This window comes from Eretmochelys imbricata, chromosome 2, assembly GCF_965152235.1.
Source record: "Eretmochelys imbricata isolate rEreImb1 chromosome 2, rEreImb1.hap1, whole genome shotgun sequence".
Taxonomy (NCBI): Eukaryota; Metazoa; Chordata; order Testudines; family Cheloniidae; genus Eretmochelys; species Eretmochelys imbricata.
This window is the reverse complement of record NC_135573.1, coordinates 498,374-512,283: the sequence shown is the minus strand read 5'-3', so window position 1 is coordinate 512,283 and position 13,910 is coordinate 498,374. Positions and strand designations below refer to the sequence as shown.

At 45.2% G+C, this 13,910-nt stretch overlaps 1 protein-coding gene across 18 annotated transcripts in view; it reads left to right on the top strand.

The window, feature by feature from the left end:
• Positions 1–13,910, top strand: part of SCRIB (scribble planar cell polarity protein) — a 238,448-nt gene that overhangs the window by 182,362 nt on the left and 42,176 nt on the right. For all 18 annotated transcript variants that reach the window (XM_077809562.1, XM_077809575.1, XM_077809561.1 and 15 more), the window contains 2 exons: positions 1,784–1,873; positions 2,310–2,498. In XM_077809562.1, the coding sequence (XP_077665688.1) occupies positions 1,784–1,873; positions 2,310–2,498 (279 nt within the window). The remainder of the gene's footprint in view (positions 1–1,783; positions 1,874–2,309; positions 2,499–13,910) is intronic.

Below are 13,910 nucleotides of genomic sequence, written 5' to 3'. Positions count from 1 at the left end.
GATGGGGAGGTGTGGGCAGGCCCCACCACCTTTGCTGGGGAATTGGGTATCACAAGGCATACAGTTTGTCTCCAGGTCCTTGTTCTCAAATGAGTGGCTGCCCAGATCCTGCCCTTGGGTACCTGGAGTCATTGATTGTAGTTGTGGTTAGCTTGGGACACGCACCTCTTTGCTGAGCCTGTGCCAAGCCCTGCCCTTTAGGCTCTTGCATTATGCCTGGGTCTGCAGGAGTCTCTTTCCCCAGGCTGCGGTTCTGCGTTGGTGGTGCTTCTTTCATTCCTTGCCCTGCAGATTTGCCTTACAGGTGGAGCATTGGGCTTCAAACGGAATAAAGCTCAGGTTGCTGCCTTTGAACTGTCTCAGAATCTTGTCTGTCTGACTCTTTCCCCATAAGCTGCAGCAGGACCATGCCTCGGGCCAAAGGGCCAATCATCTTTGTCTTGTATGCTTTGGCTTAGAGTCTTCTCATCCTGCCTGACCACGCTCCATGCCCTCATGTTTGCTCCAGTTTCTGCTCCCCATCTCCTCATTAACATTTGTAGCATCCAGTCTCAGTCCAGAAACACCTCGCATTACACCTGCATAGTGAGGGTTCCCCACTGCACTGCCGTGCTAAACTGGGCTCCTGGCAAACACTAAAGAAGGGCAGCAGCCAAACATGCAGTCTTTGCAGAGGCAGTTTATCCCTCCTCTCCCCACAGCCGGATGCAGCTCAGATAGCGTCACTCTGTGAAGGTGGGGTGCAGGTCACCGCCCTTTGGTGCTCTCCCTTTGGTGGGCTAAAGGGTTGTGGGCCAGTCCATCCTACAGTGAGCTCTGGAGAATGTATCTGTGGCATCCACATCACTGGCTCAGTTGCACCTCAGGCTGATTGCTCAGTTGGTCTCCAGTGAGTTTAATAGAAGGACGGTACTTAGGGTGGGAACAGGCTACAACTTCTCTACCCAATCAACTCCTTCTCTGATCTGGGTGGGAATAGGCAGCTGGTGGCAATATTGTGATAGGAAATAAAATCTTTGGTTGCTTATTCAGGGCCAAATTCTGTGCTGACTTATACATAGAGCACACTGGGCCAATGGCATTGCAAAGGGTGTCTACGAGGGCTGCCTGAGGGCAGACTTTGTGCCTTCAGAGAGATCTGACATCAGCAAAGGAAAAGCAAGAAGCGGTCAGTCAACCATCACAGCCTGGAGGCTGGAGGGAGCAGGGTTGGATTTAGGAAAGAGCTGTCAGGTGAGCACAATAATTTACAGTTGATACATCAGGCCAGGGTGACAGTCAGACCTCTGGGTGAGGAAGATGAGTTTGGCTGCCTGTCTGGGGTGAGATAGATGCATATATCAGAGAGGATGCAGCTGTGATAATGGAGATGGGACATGATTGGGGCCTGGACCTGCTGAGAGCTCATGATGTCAGAACAGAGAGAAAGGTAGGCTCTTCGAGATTCTGAGGAGAAATCCCGAGCCTGGAGGTAGAAGGAAGGGGGATGGCTCTCAGATTACAGGGCAGGTGCCGGCAGTCTCAGTGATAACAAAGGTGAGGCAGAATGAAGAGGATGTGTACCTGTCAGCCTGCTCCCAGTCTCTTGAGGTTCTGCCGTAGGACCTGGGAGGCTCTTCCCATGATCTGCAAGTTCTGGTTTCACCAACTGACCTGGTTACCAGGTGACTGTAGTGTCTGCTTCCTGTGGCTCAGGTCCATGGGAAGGGGGATCTGTGCTCTGAACCCTCCAGGGTATGCATGCCTCCAGCATGCTTGGTTGACATGTCTGTGTTGCTGCCAGGATCTCTGAGGCGGATGAGCACAGCAGCTCCCAGAGAAACTCACTGGAAGAAGGATTCAAGCCCGAGCAGAGACCTAACTCTATGTCTGGGTAAGAGGGGACTCTGGAGGGGGAGGAGTAACACTGCACTGCAACACCCCCTGCCCTTCCCTGCCTGCTGCCCACAGACTGCCACATAGTGGGCCAGACCACTCTGCCTTTCAGCAAGGAATGGGGTAACAGGCAGGCTTCGGGGAGGTGTGGGATATAGAGCAGAGACATGTCTTTGGGGAGGGATAGGTGTTGGGGGGCATGGGTCGGGTACAGGGCGTGCGGGGCATGGGTTGGGTACTTAGTGAGAGCCAGAAGCCTGGGGGGTTGGACTAGGGATGCTGTGGGGCCCTTCCTTTGAGGAGATCTTGGGGGGCTCAGGGCTTTGGGCAGGGTACAAGGTAGGACCTCTACTTTGAGGAGGGAGAGCAGGAAGTCTGGGGACTGGAGGGTGGGCTGGGCCAAGCCCCTTGTTATTCCTGGCTTCTCTTCCCAGACTGATCCCAGTTTACCCAGGAGGGGGCGAGACAGGGGCACCTGTGCGAACGGCCAAAGCTGAGCGACGGCACCAGGAGCGATTGCGGATGCAGAGCCCTGAATTCCTGAGTACCCAGGAGAAGGAGCTGTCTCCAGCTGAGCGCCGGGCCCTGGAGGCAGAGAAACGAGCCATGTGGAGGGCAGCACGGTGAGTCAAGGGGAGCCTGCTATCCCTCTTTCTTTACTAGCAGGGTCTGATGTCGTGTCATTGAATCTGTAGCATCAGAGAGAGGGAATGTTTAGGGGCCAGGGGTAAGGGAGGTTGTAGTGACCAGAACATAGTGCACAGGCCTATCTGCCTATCCAATCCTGTCTACCTCTGACAGGAGCTTGAGGGGTTCGTCTCTTCTTTATACTTTAGCAACACTTGTGTAGGTCTTCATGACAATAAAGTCTCATTGTATTGACTTCAGCTCAGGCACTGACGTTCATGTGACCGTGCGCAATTTCCTTCCCTCTCTTTGCACCTGTTTTTTCCACCTGTTCCATAGAATCAGAACAAAGAGACTTGCAGTGAAACTTAAAAGGTGGCAAATGCAAAACTGATAAAAGGAAATTCCTTTCTACACACATAATGGGCAATTAGACTGTGGAACTCACAACCACAAGATGTTATTGAGGCCAGGTTCAAATAGGGATTGAACAGTTATATGGATAACAAACATGTCCAAAGTTATAACAATTAATGCAAACAAACATTTTGGAAACAAGATAAAAACTCCTGCTTCGGGATTTAAAACAGTCTCTATTAGGAGTTAGAATGAGATCTTCATGGGTGTAGATTATTCCACAATTGTTACCACAAGGTTTCTTGCCCATTCCTCTGAAGCACCTGGTGCTGACCACTGCTGGAGACAGGATACTGGTCTAGATGGACTTTGGGTCTGATCCAGTCTGGCAATTCCTATGTTCCTGTGTATGTTGGGGATCTTCCTCCCATGGAGGCTATGAGGATGAATGAGTTAATGTTTGTAAAGTCTTCTAGAGCCTTGGATGGAAGATGCTGGAGCCAGTGCATTGGTTTGAGGCTGGAAAGCTGAGAGTCCCATGTTATTAGAAAGGTCGCATAGTATTACTGTACCTTTTATAGTTATTTAAAACCAAATTGAACCAATGTTCACAGAACCAGGGCTCATCCCTCTTTCCCTGGGGAGACGATGCCTCAGTAACAGGGTTCCCATTCCTTCCTCTGTGAGGGGATGATTCTCCAGCCAGATCCCTCTTCCAGCCAGGACGTTCTTCCATAGCACTTCCTTAATTTCACCACATTTTATGGCATTCTGTATAATCTCTCCCTATAAATCTGGCCCTCTGGCTGCCGGAGCACTGTTGCTCTTCTCTGAAGTTTCTTCACTGTTTAATATGAGGCACCCAGATATAGGCATGACATTTCAGTCAGTGTATTACTATGGGCTATCTCTGCTTTTCATTTCATGCCTCTCTAGAGCAGGCCCAAGTAGCACTGGTCTCATTCTGTTACTGTGTCACATTGTACACTCTGTTGTAAATGGCTCTTTGCTCTCGTAGCTCCCTTCTGGCCATTTCTGCTCCCCCACGCATAGTGTCAGGGGTTTGCACTTGTATGGCACATGACACAGAGCACTGCTGTCATTAAGGATGGGTTCTGTTTTTCCACTTGAAACAGGGATTTTCCCTCATTGTTTTTCATGGAGAGTACAGTGTATCTTCCCCCAATTTACAGCACATAATCTGAAAAGGAATGGAATTTTCTGAGAATTTTTCAGTTAACGGTTGAAGTGTAAATTAGTTAAAAATTAGTCCTTTAAGAAACATTTCTCTCATTTTTGGGGCACCTTCTAGCTAACAAACTGAAAAGATAGTCTTAAATGTACATTTGAAGAAACTAGGTTATTATTCAGGGCTTCGGCGTGGAGCCCGGAGATGGAGCACGAAGCAGCTCCAGAGCAGTGGAGCTGCAGGTTTTTGCCTGGAGCTGGAGCGGAGCCGCAGCACAGCTCCAAAGCCCTGTTATTATTAAGCAAAGTTACTAACAATCTTAACGTCTAAGTTTTGTCCTTAAAGTTCACAATTTGGCCTTATTCAAAATGGCCATCATTTCCCATAACTTTCAGGGCAATGAAGCCAAAGAGTGCCCTTAGGGAAGATGGCTGCCTCTTCACTAAAGTCATGGCGTGTGGCAGTGAACCTTCCATGACTAAGATTGCCTCCATATCCCATTAGAATCATAGAATCATAGAAGATTAGGGCTGGAAGAGACTTCAGGAGGTCATCTAGTCCAATCTCCTGCTCAAAGCAGGACCAATCCCCAACTAAATCATCCCAGCCAGGGCTTTGTCAAGCCTGATCTTAAAAACTTCTAAGGAAGGAGATTCCACCACCTCCCTAGGTAATGCATTCCAGCGCTTCACCACACTCCTAGTGAAAAAGTTTTTCCTAATATCCAACCTAAACCTCCCCCACTGCAACTTGAGACCATTACTCCTCGTTCTGTCATCTGCCACCACTGAGAACATGCGAGCTCCATCCTCTTTGGAACCCCCTTCAGGTAGTTGAAGGCTGCTATCAAATCCCCCCTCATTCTTCTCGTCTGCAGACTAAATAACCCCAGCTCCCTCAGCCTCTCCTCATAAGTCATGTGTCCCAGCCCCCTGATCATTTTGTTGCCCTCCGCTGGACTCTCTGCAATTTGTCCACATCCCTTTTGTAGCGGGGGGACCAAAACTGGAAACAATACTCCACGTGTGGCCTCACCGGTGCCGAATAGAGGGGAATAATCACTTCCCTTGATCTGCTGGCAATGCTCCTACTAATGCAGCCCAATATGCGGTTGGCCTTCTTGGCAACAAGGGCACACTGCTGACTTATATACAGCGTCTCGTCCACTGTAATCCCCAGGTCCTTTTCTGCAGAACTGCTGCTTAGCCAGTCGGTCCCCAGCCTGTAGCACTGCATGGGATTCTTCCTTCCTAAGTGCAGGACTCTGCACTTGTTCTTGTTGAACCTCATCAGATTTCTTTTGGCCCAGTCCTCCTGTTTGTCCAAGTCACTGTGGACCCTATCCCTACCCTCCAGCATATCTACCTCTCCCCCCAGCTTAGTGTCATCTGCGAACTTGCTGAGGATGCAATTCATCCCATCATCCAGGTCATTAATGAAGATGTTGAACAAAACTGGCCCCAGGACCGACCCCTGGGGCACGCCGCTTGATACCAGCTGCCAACTAGACATGGAGCCATTGATCACTACCCATTGAGCCCAACGATCCAGCCAGCTTTCTATCCACCTTATAGTCAATTCATCCAATCCATACTCTTTTAACTTGCTGGCAAGAATACTGTGGGAGACCGTATCAAAAGCTTTTCTAAAGTCAAGATATATCACATCCACCACTTTCCCCATATCCACAGAGCCAGTTATCTCATCATACAAGGCAATCAGGTTGGTCAGGCATGACTTGCCCTTGGTGAATCCATGTTGACTGTTCCTGATCCCCCTCCTCTCCTCCAAGTGCTTCAAAATGGATTCCTTGAGGACCTGCTCCATGATTTTTCTGGGGACTGAAGTGAGGCTGACCGGTCTGTAGTTCCCCAGGTTCTCTTTCTTCCTTTTTTAAAATATGGGCACTATATTTGCCTTTTTTCAATCGTCTGGGACCTCCCCCACTCACCACATATTTTCAAAGAACATGGCCAATGTCTCTGTAATCACATCAGCCAACTCCCTCAGCACCCTTGGATACATTGGACCCATGGACTTGTGCATGTCCAGTGTTTCTAAATAGTCCTTAACCTGTTATTTCACCACTGAGGGCTCCTCCCACTACTGTGCTGCCCAGTGCAGCACTCTGGGAGCTGACCTTGTCTGTGAAGACCGAGGCAAAAAAAGCATTGAGTACTTCAGCTTTTTCCACATCATCTGTCACTAGGTTGCCTCCCCCATTCAGTAAGGGTCCCACACTTTCCCTGACCTTCTTCTTGTTGCTAACATACCTGTAGAAACCCTTCTTGTTACCTTTCACATCCCTTGCTAGTTACAACTCCAGTCTTGCCTTGGCCTTCCTGATTACACCACTGCATGCTCGAGCAATATTTTTATACTCCTCCCTAGTCATCTGTCCAAATTTCCACTTCCTGTAAGCTTCCTTTTTGACTTTAAGCTCACCAAAGATTTCACTGTTAAGCCAAGCTGGTCGTCTGCCATATTTGCTATTCTTTCTGCACATCGGGATGGTTTGTTCCTACACCCTCAGTAAGGCTTCTTTAAAATACAGCCAGCTTTCCTGGACTCCTTGCCCCCTCATATTAGCCTCCCAGGGGATCCTGCCCATCAGTTCCCTAAGGGAGTCTAAGTCTGTTTTTCTGAAGTCCAGGGTCCGTATTTTGCTACTCTCCTTCCTTTTGTCAGGATCCTGCACTCAACCATCTCATGGTCACTGCTGCCTAGATTGCCTCCCGTTTCTACTTCCCCTACCAATTCTTCCCTGTTTGTAAGCAGTAGGTCAAGAGAAGCACAGCCCCTAGTTGGTTCCTCCAGCACTTGTACCAGGAAGTTGTCCCCAACACTCTCCAAAACCTTCCTAGGTTGTCTGTGCATTTCTAATGGGACTGAAACCAGGAGGCCTGCAGTGATGATGGCTGCCCCTACACTCTGGTTGTAAAACTGGGAAGAGCTAGTCTATGCCACGAACCCAGCTCAGAAGACAAAGGATGGTCCATTGGTTTGGGGCTTGAACTCCAGAAACCCAGGTTGAATTCCCTACTCCACCACAGACTTCCTGTGTGACCTTGGGCAAATCACTTGGTATATCTATGTCTCTGTTCCCCATGTGTAAAATGGGGACACAGCTCTTCTCTCCCTCACCAGAGTGTCGAGAGAAGAAACACATTAAAAGTTGTGAGCTGTTCAGATCCTATGGCAAAGGGGGCTTTCGACGTTCCATAGTCAAAGGGGGTAGCAGCTGAGGTTCCCCGCTATGGAATCTCTTCAGCCTCTGTAGCTTTAACAGGATTTCCTTTGCTCGGAGGCGCTGTGGCTAGCCCAGTGGAAGAGGAGTGGCACACGGCAGGCTTCCCCCTTCCCAGAGATTTCTGCATCATTGTGCTGGTGTGAGGGGTGGCAGAAACAGATCTGCTCTCCCCCACAGTTCCCCTGCTCTCCCCCCAGCTTGGTGTCTCCTCACCCCCCACTTCAAACATCTGCTTTTTATGCATATCTCAACATACCAGAAGGAGAAACTTGTATGTGGGGCTGTCATCCTTTCCCCCCTTTTGTGCCACCTCCAGTACTTACCATATAGGGGTCACTGGTTGATCGAGATGTTAAAGAAGTACTCAAGGCCAATTAGGCCATTGTGGAGAAACTAAATTAATTCTTTGCATCGGTCTTTACGGCTGAGGACGTGAGGGAGATTCCCAAACCTGAGCCATTCTTTTTAGGTGACAAATCTAAGGAATTGTCCCAGATTGAGGTGTCATTAGAGGAGGTTTTGGATCAAATTGATAAACTAAACAGTAATAAGTCACCAGGACCAGATGGGATTCACCCAAGAGTTCTGAAGGAACTTAAATGTGAAATTGCAGGACTACTAACTGTAGTCTGTAACCTATCATTTAAATCAGCTTCTGTACCAAATGACTGGAGGACAGCTAATGTGACGCCAATTTTTAAAAAGGGCTCCAGAGGTGATACCGGCAATTACAGGCCAGTAAACCTGATTCAGTACCGAGCAAACTGGTTATAGTAAAGAACAAAATTGTCAGACACATAGACGAACATAATTTGTTGGGGAAGAGTTAACATAGTTTTTGTAAAGGGAACTCATGCCTCAACAATCTACTAGAATTCTTTGAGGGGGTCAACAAGCATGTGGACAAGGGGGATCCAGTGGATATAATGTACTTAGATTTTCAGAAAGCCTTTGACAAGATCCCTCATCAAAGGCTCTTAAGCAAAGTAAGCTGTCATGGGATAAGAGGGAAGGTCCTTTCATGGATTGGTAACTAGTTAAAAGATAGGAAACAAAGGGTAGGCATAAATGGTCAGTTTTCAGAACGGAGAGAGGTAAATAATGGTGTCCCCCAGGGGTCTGTTCTGGGCCCAGTCCTATTCAACATATTCATAAATGATCTGAAAAAAGGGGTTAGCAGTGAGGTGGCAAAATTTGCAGGTGGTACAAAACTACTCGAGACAGTTAAGTCCAAAGCAGACTGCAAAGAGCTACAAAGGGATCTCAGAAAACTGGGTGACTGGGCAACAAAATGGCAGATGAAATTCAACGTAATGTACATTGGAAAACATAATCTCAACTATACATATAAAACGAAGGGGTCTAAATTAGCTGTTACCACTCAAGAAAGAGATTCTGGAATCATTGTAGATATTTCTCTGAAAACATCTGCTCAGTGTGCAGCAGCAGTCAAAAAAGCGAACAGAATGTTGGGAATCTTCAAGAAAGGGATAGATAATAAGACAGAGAATATCATAATGCCTCTGTATAAATCCATGGTATGCCCACATCTTGAATACTGTGTGCAGATGTGGTTGCCCCATCTCAAAAAGGATATATTGGAATTGGAAGTTTTAGAAAAGGGGAACAAAAATGATTAGGGGTATGGAACGGCTTCCGTATGAGGAGAGATTAATAAGACTGGGACTTTTCAGCTTGGAAAAGAGACGGCTAAGGAGGGATATGATTGAGGTCTATGAAATCATAACTGATGTAGAGAAAGTAAATATGAAATATTATTTACTCCTCATAACACAAGAACTAGGGGTCACCAAATGTAATTAATAAGCAGCAGGTTTAAAACAAACAAAAGGAAGTATTTCTTTACACAGCACAAATTCAATCTGTGGAACTCCTTTCCAGAGGATGTTGTGAAGGTCATGACTGTACTGGGTTCAAAAAAGAATAGATGAATTCATGGAGGATAGTTCCATCTATGGCTATTAGCCAGGATGGGCAGGGGTGATGTCCCTAACCTCTGTTTGCCAGAAGCTGGGAATGGGTGACAGGGAATGGATCATTTGATGATTACCTTTTCTGTTCATTCCCTCTGGGGCATCTGGCATTGGTCACTGTTGGAAGACAGGATACTGGGCTAGATGGACCTTTGGTCTGACCCAGTATGGCCATTCTTATATTCTTATTAAATATATATACAAAAGCTCTGTTTTAAAGGGATTAAAGCTGGATAACTGTGAAATCCCCCAACTCAAGCCTTTAAAAGCAAGGCTATGCCACATTATGGAACATTTCTCCTGTACTCTAACACCCACGTTGCATATTTCAAGACTCTGCATTATCACAATGAACATCCTTCTATTCCCCAGTAGAGAGGGGAAACACACTATAGGCAAGCAGCAGACAGCATTGATTTGGTCAGCTTAATGTACCATCTCAACATACACACACCTTATACATCATTGAAAGCTTATGATGGCTACTTAAAGGTGAGGTATGATGTGGAACTGTCAACTTGTGCCATTACCATAGAAAACGGGGATAAACAATGACATCTTCAACACGTTAAAATGACCACTTTGAAATTTTCGGATTTGTTTCTCTTAGTTTAATGACTCTGTATTATTTCAAGAAATACAATTGAATTTCTTTGTGACCTCAAAGTATTGCAGCAACAATCTAAAAGGTAAATTAAAATCTAATAATAAATTTGTACAGGTATAATTGAAACGTAACAGAGCTGGTGACATTTCTGGTCAACACCATTATCCTCATCTTGTTCATCGTTGTGACCCCTGTCAGGAGTGCGCGGGTTATCACAGTCTTCGCTGCCTCAGCACAGACAAAGTGTGCTGACTACAGGCAGAGTTGCTTGTGCAGCAACCCCTCCTGGCACAGGTGCACACAAGATCTTGTAGAAGCTCAGATGCCATTGGGCCTTAGAAGAATACAGGAAGTAGTTCATCATCTACATTTTTTCATCCATGTTGCAATAAAGATCCAACATCTGGCTTACCTGTGTGTTAAGACATCCAAATAGTTGTTTGCCAAATGCTCTTTCGACACGCCCTTCAAAACTGTTCTTACATGGTGGGAGTTTGGCCAGTGTCTCGTCCTTTTTGCTGGCTAGATGGAGCCACAAACAATTGAGGTCTCTGTGGGTCTCCTTTTCTTTGTTGCTCTGGTCATACAGCACTGCTACCAACTTCCTTGCTGCAGAAATTGCGGCTTGTCGGTCACTCTCTCCTAATTTGGCAAGATCTCTGAAGTGGTAAGCTCCCTTTGTTTTGACAACATTAAACGCAGATTTTTTTCCTGCTATCAAATAGGGATGACACAGAGTCACATCTATGTATGTTGTAGAAGTTAGGAGTGAGTGTGTCACAAATTGCATGCACAGGTATAGAGTGACACTTGTCAATTTTGCCGGTAATGTTGCTTGTTTCAATCCACATGTTATCTATGTGTTCCATTTTTGGAAAGTAGTGAACAGTAAGGACCAAATCATCTGTATCAAGTGACCTAATTACTATGGTTTCTTTGGTACCAAGAGATCCAAAAGCTATATTGGCACATACAACATGCAGCAGCATCCTTGTGTCCGCTTCTTCTTGAGTATTGTATAAATCTTGGGCTTCTTGACTTTAGTAAAGCTTTTGATACTGTCTTGCGTGACCTTCTCTTAAATAAACTAGGGAAATGCAACCTAGATGGAGCCACTATAAGGTGAGTGTAAAACTGGTTGGAAAACTGTTCCCAGAGCGTAGTTATCAGTGGTTCACAGTCATGCTGGAAGGGTATAATGAGTGGGGTCCCGCAGGGATCAGTTCTAGGTTCGGTTCTTTTCAATATCTTCATCAATGACTTAGATAATGGCATAGAGAATACACTTATAAAGTTTGTGGATGATACCAAGCTGGGAGGGGTTGCAAGTGCTTTGGAGGATAGGATTAAAAATTCAAAATGATCTGGACACACTGGAGAAATAGTCTGAAGTAAATAGGATGAAATTCAATAAGGACAAATGCAGAGTACTCCATTTAAGAAGGAACAATCAGTTGAACACATACAAAATGGGAAATGGCTGCCTGAGAAGGAGTACTGCAAAAAGGGATCTGGGGGTCATAGTGGATCACAAACGAAATAGGAGTCAACAGTGTAACACTGTTGCAAAAAAAGGGAACATCATTCTGAGATGTATTAGCAGGAGTGTTCTAAGCAAGACATGAGAAGTAGTTGTTCTGCTCTACTTCACACTGATTAGTCCTCAACTGGAGTATTGTGTCCAGTTCTGGGCGCCACACTTCGGGAAAGATGTGGACAAATTGAAGAGAGTCCAGAGAAGAGCAACAAAAATGATTAAAGGTCTAGAAAATATGACCTGTGAAGGAAGATTGAAAAAATTGGGTTTGTTTAGTCTGGAAAAGAGAAGACTGAGAGGGGACATGATAACCATTTTTAAGTCTATAAAAGGTTGTTACAAGGAGGACAGGGCTCTGTGGGAAAAAGTTTCTGGACTGATTCCTGTGTGATTGCCCCTCCCTTGCCAGACTCAAATTTGGTCATCTTGGTCATGTCAGCAAATGTTTTGATGCCAGATTTCTTGACTGGGCTGAAGAAGCTACATGCCCCATCAGATTCAAGTGCACCTCTCTCAAATATCTCCATTCGTTCTTCACCAACATCTGGTATTTTCTGTAGAGACTCTTGTACATCTGATGTTACAGTAGATATGTTGATCGGCACCTCTGGATGGGATTCAGGGTCAGGTGGGTTTGTCATAGTGTTGATGACATGGTTGGTAAGGGCTATAACAGGCTCTTCATCCCTCTTCAGTGCAGAGGCAAGGACTTGTTTGTGGACTTTGTCTTCACTACTGCTTGTTAGACCCTTCTTTCTGTCAGAGCTTTTGCATTTTAGGGTATGTCTTTTGAGGTTCCATCTGACAAGGACTGACTTCTTTCTTGTCAGTCCTACAATCCCACTGCTGCCCTTTGAGTCTGCTTGACAGTTTTCTCAGTTACCATGTGGCACATGCTAGGTTGCAATCGAGGCCAGTGAAGGGTTGCATCACCACCTGCCCTCAAAATGCTGTGCTGATATGATTCTCTTGTCTGAACACTCCCAGCCAGCAGACAAGTCTGCACTGAGTGTCTGTGCGTTAAGACGCCCTGACACAACAATTCTGATTCCAGCAGCCTGCTTGTTACACCACTGCCACACTCTGGCTCCACCGGCCTTGGTTACCCTAGAAAAATAACACTAGCATCTCCCAGTCTTGAATTTTCCCCAAACTGTGTGGTCTGCAAAGTCCAGCCTCTTCCTGGATCATTGAGAGAGACATTAAGATTCATTTGTTCCTTTAAAGATACAATACCTAGCAGCTTGCCACATTGAAGTTAACATTCACTTTACATTAAACACCCCTCTGGATTGGTTTAGATTAGGGCGTCAATTAATTGGAATTAACTCACGCGGTTAATTAAAAAAAATTAATTGTGATAAAAAATTTATTGCTATTAATCGCAGTTTTAATTGCACTGTTAAACACAAGAATCCAATTGAAAATTATTAAATATTTTTGGATGTTCTACATTTTCAAATATATTGATTTAAATTACAACACAGAATACAGAGTGTACTGTGCTCACTTTATATTATTATTTTTTATTACAAATATTTGCACTGTAAAAATGATGAACAAAATAAATGTATTTTTCAGTTCATCTCATACAAGTACTGTAACGCGATCTCTTTATCGTGAAAATTGAACTTACAAATGTACAATTATGTACAAAAAATAACTGCATTCAAAAATAAAACAATGTGAACCTTTACAGCCTATAAGTCCACTCAGTCCTACTTCTTGTTCAGCCAATTGCTAAGTCAGATAAGTTTGTTTACATTTAAAGGAGATAATGCTGCCTGCTTATTATTTACAGTGTCACCTGAAAGTGAGAATAGGCATTTGCATGGCACTTTTGTAGCTAGCATTGCAAGGTATTTATGTGCCAGATATGCTAAACATTCGTATGCCCCTTCATGCTTCAGTCACAATTCCAGAGTTCATGCTTCCATGCTGATGACGCTTGTTAAAAAAACAATGCATTAATTAAATTTGTGACTCAACTCCTTGGGGAAGAACTGTATGTCTCTTGCTCTGTTTTACTCACATTCTGCCATATATTTAATGTTATAGCAATCTCAGATGATGATCCAGCGTGTGTTGTTCATTTCAAACACCTTCACTGCAGATTTGACAAAACGCAAAGAAGGTATCATTGTGAGATTTCTAAAGATAGCTACAGCACTCAACCCAAGATTTAAGAATCTGACTTGCCTTCCAAAATCTGAGAGGGATGAGGTATGGAGCATGATTTCGGAAATCTTAAAAGAACAACACTGTGATGCAGAAATTACATAACCTGAACCACCAAAAGAGAAAATCAATCTTCTGCTGGTGGTATCCGACTCAGATGATGAAAATGAACATGCGGTGATCCGCACTGCTTCAGATAGTTATAGAGCAGAACCCATCATCAACATGGACGCATGTCCTCTGGAATAGTGGTTGAAGCATGAAGGGACATATGAGTCTTTAGCACATCTGACACA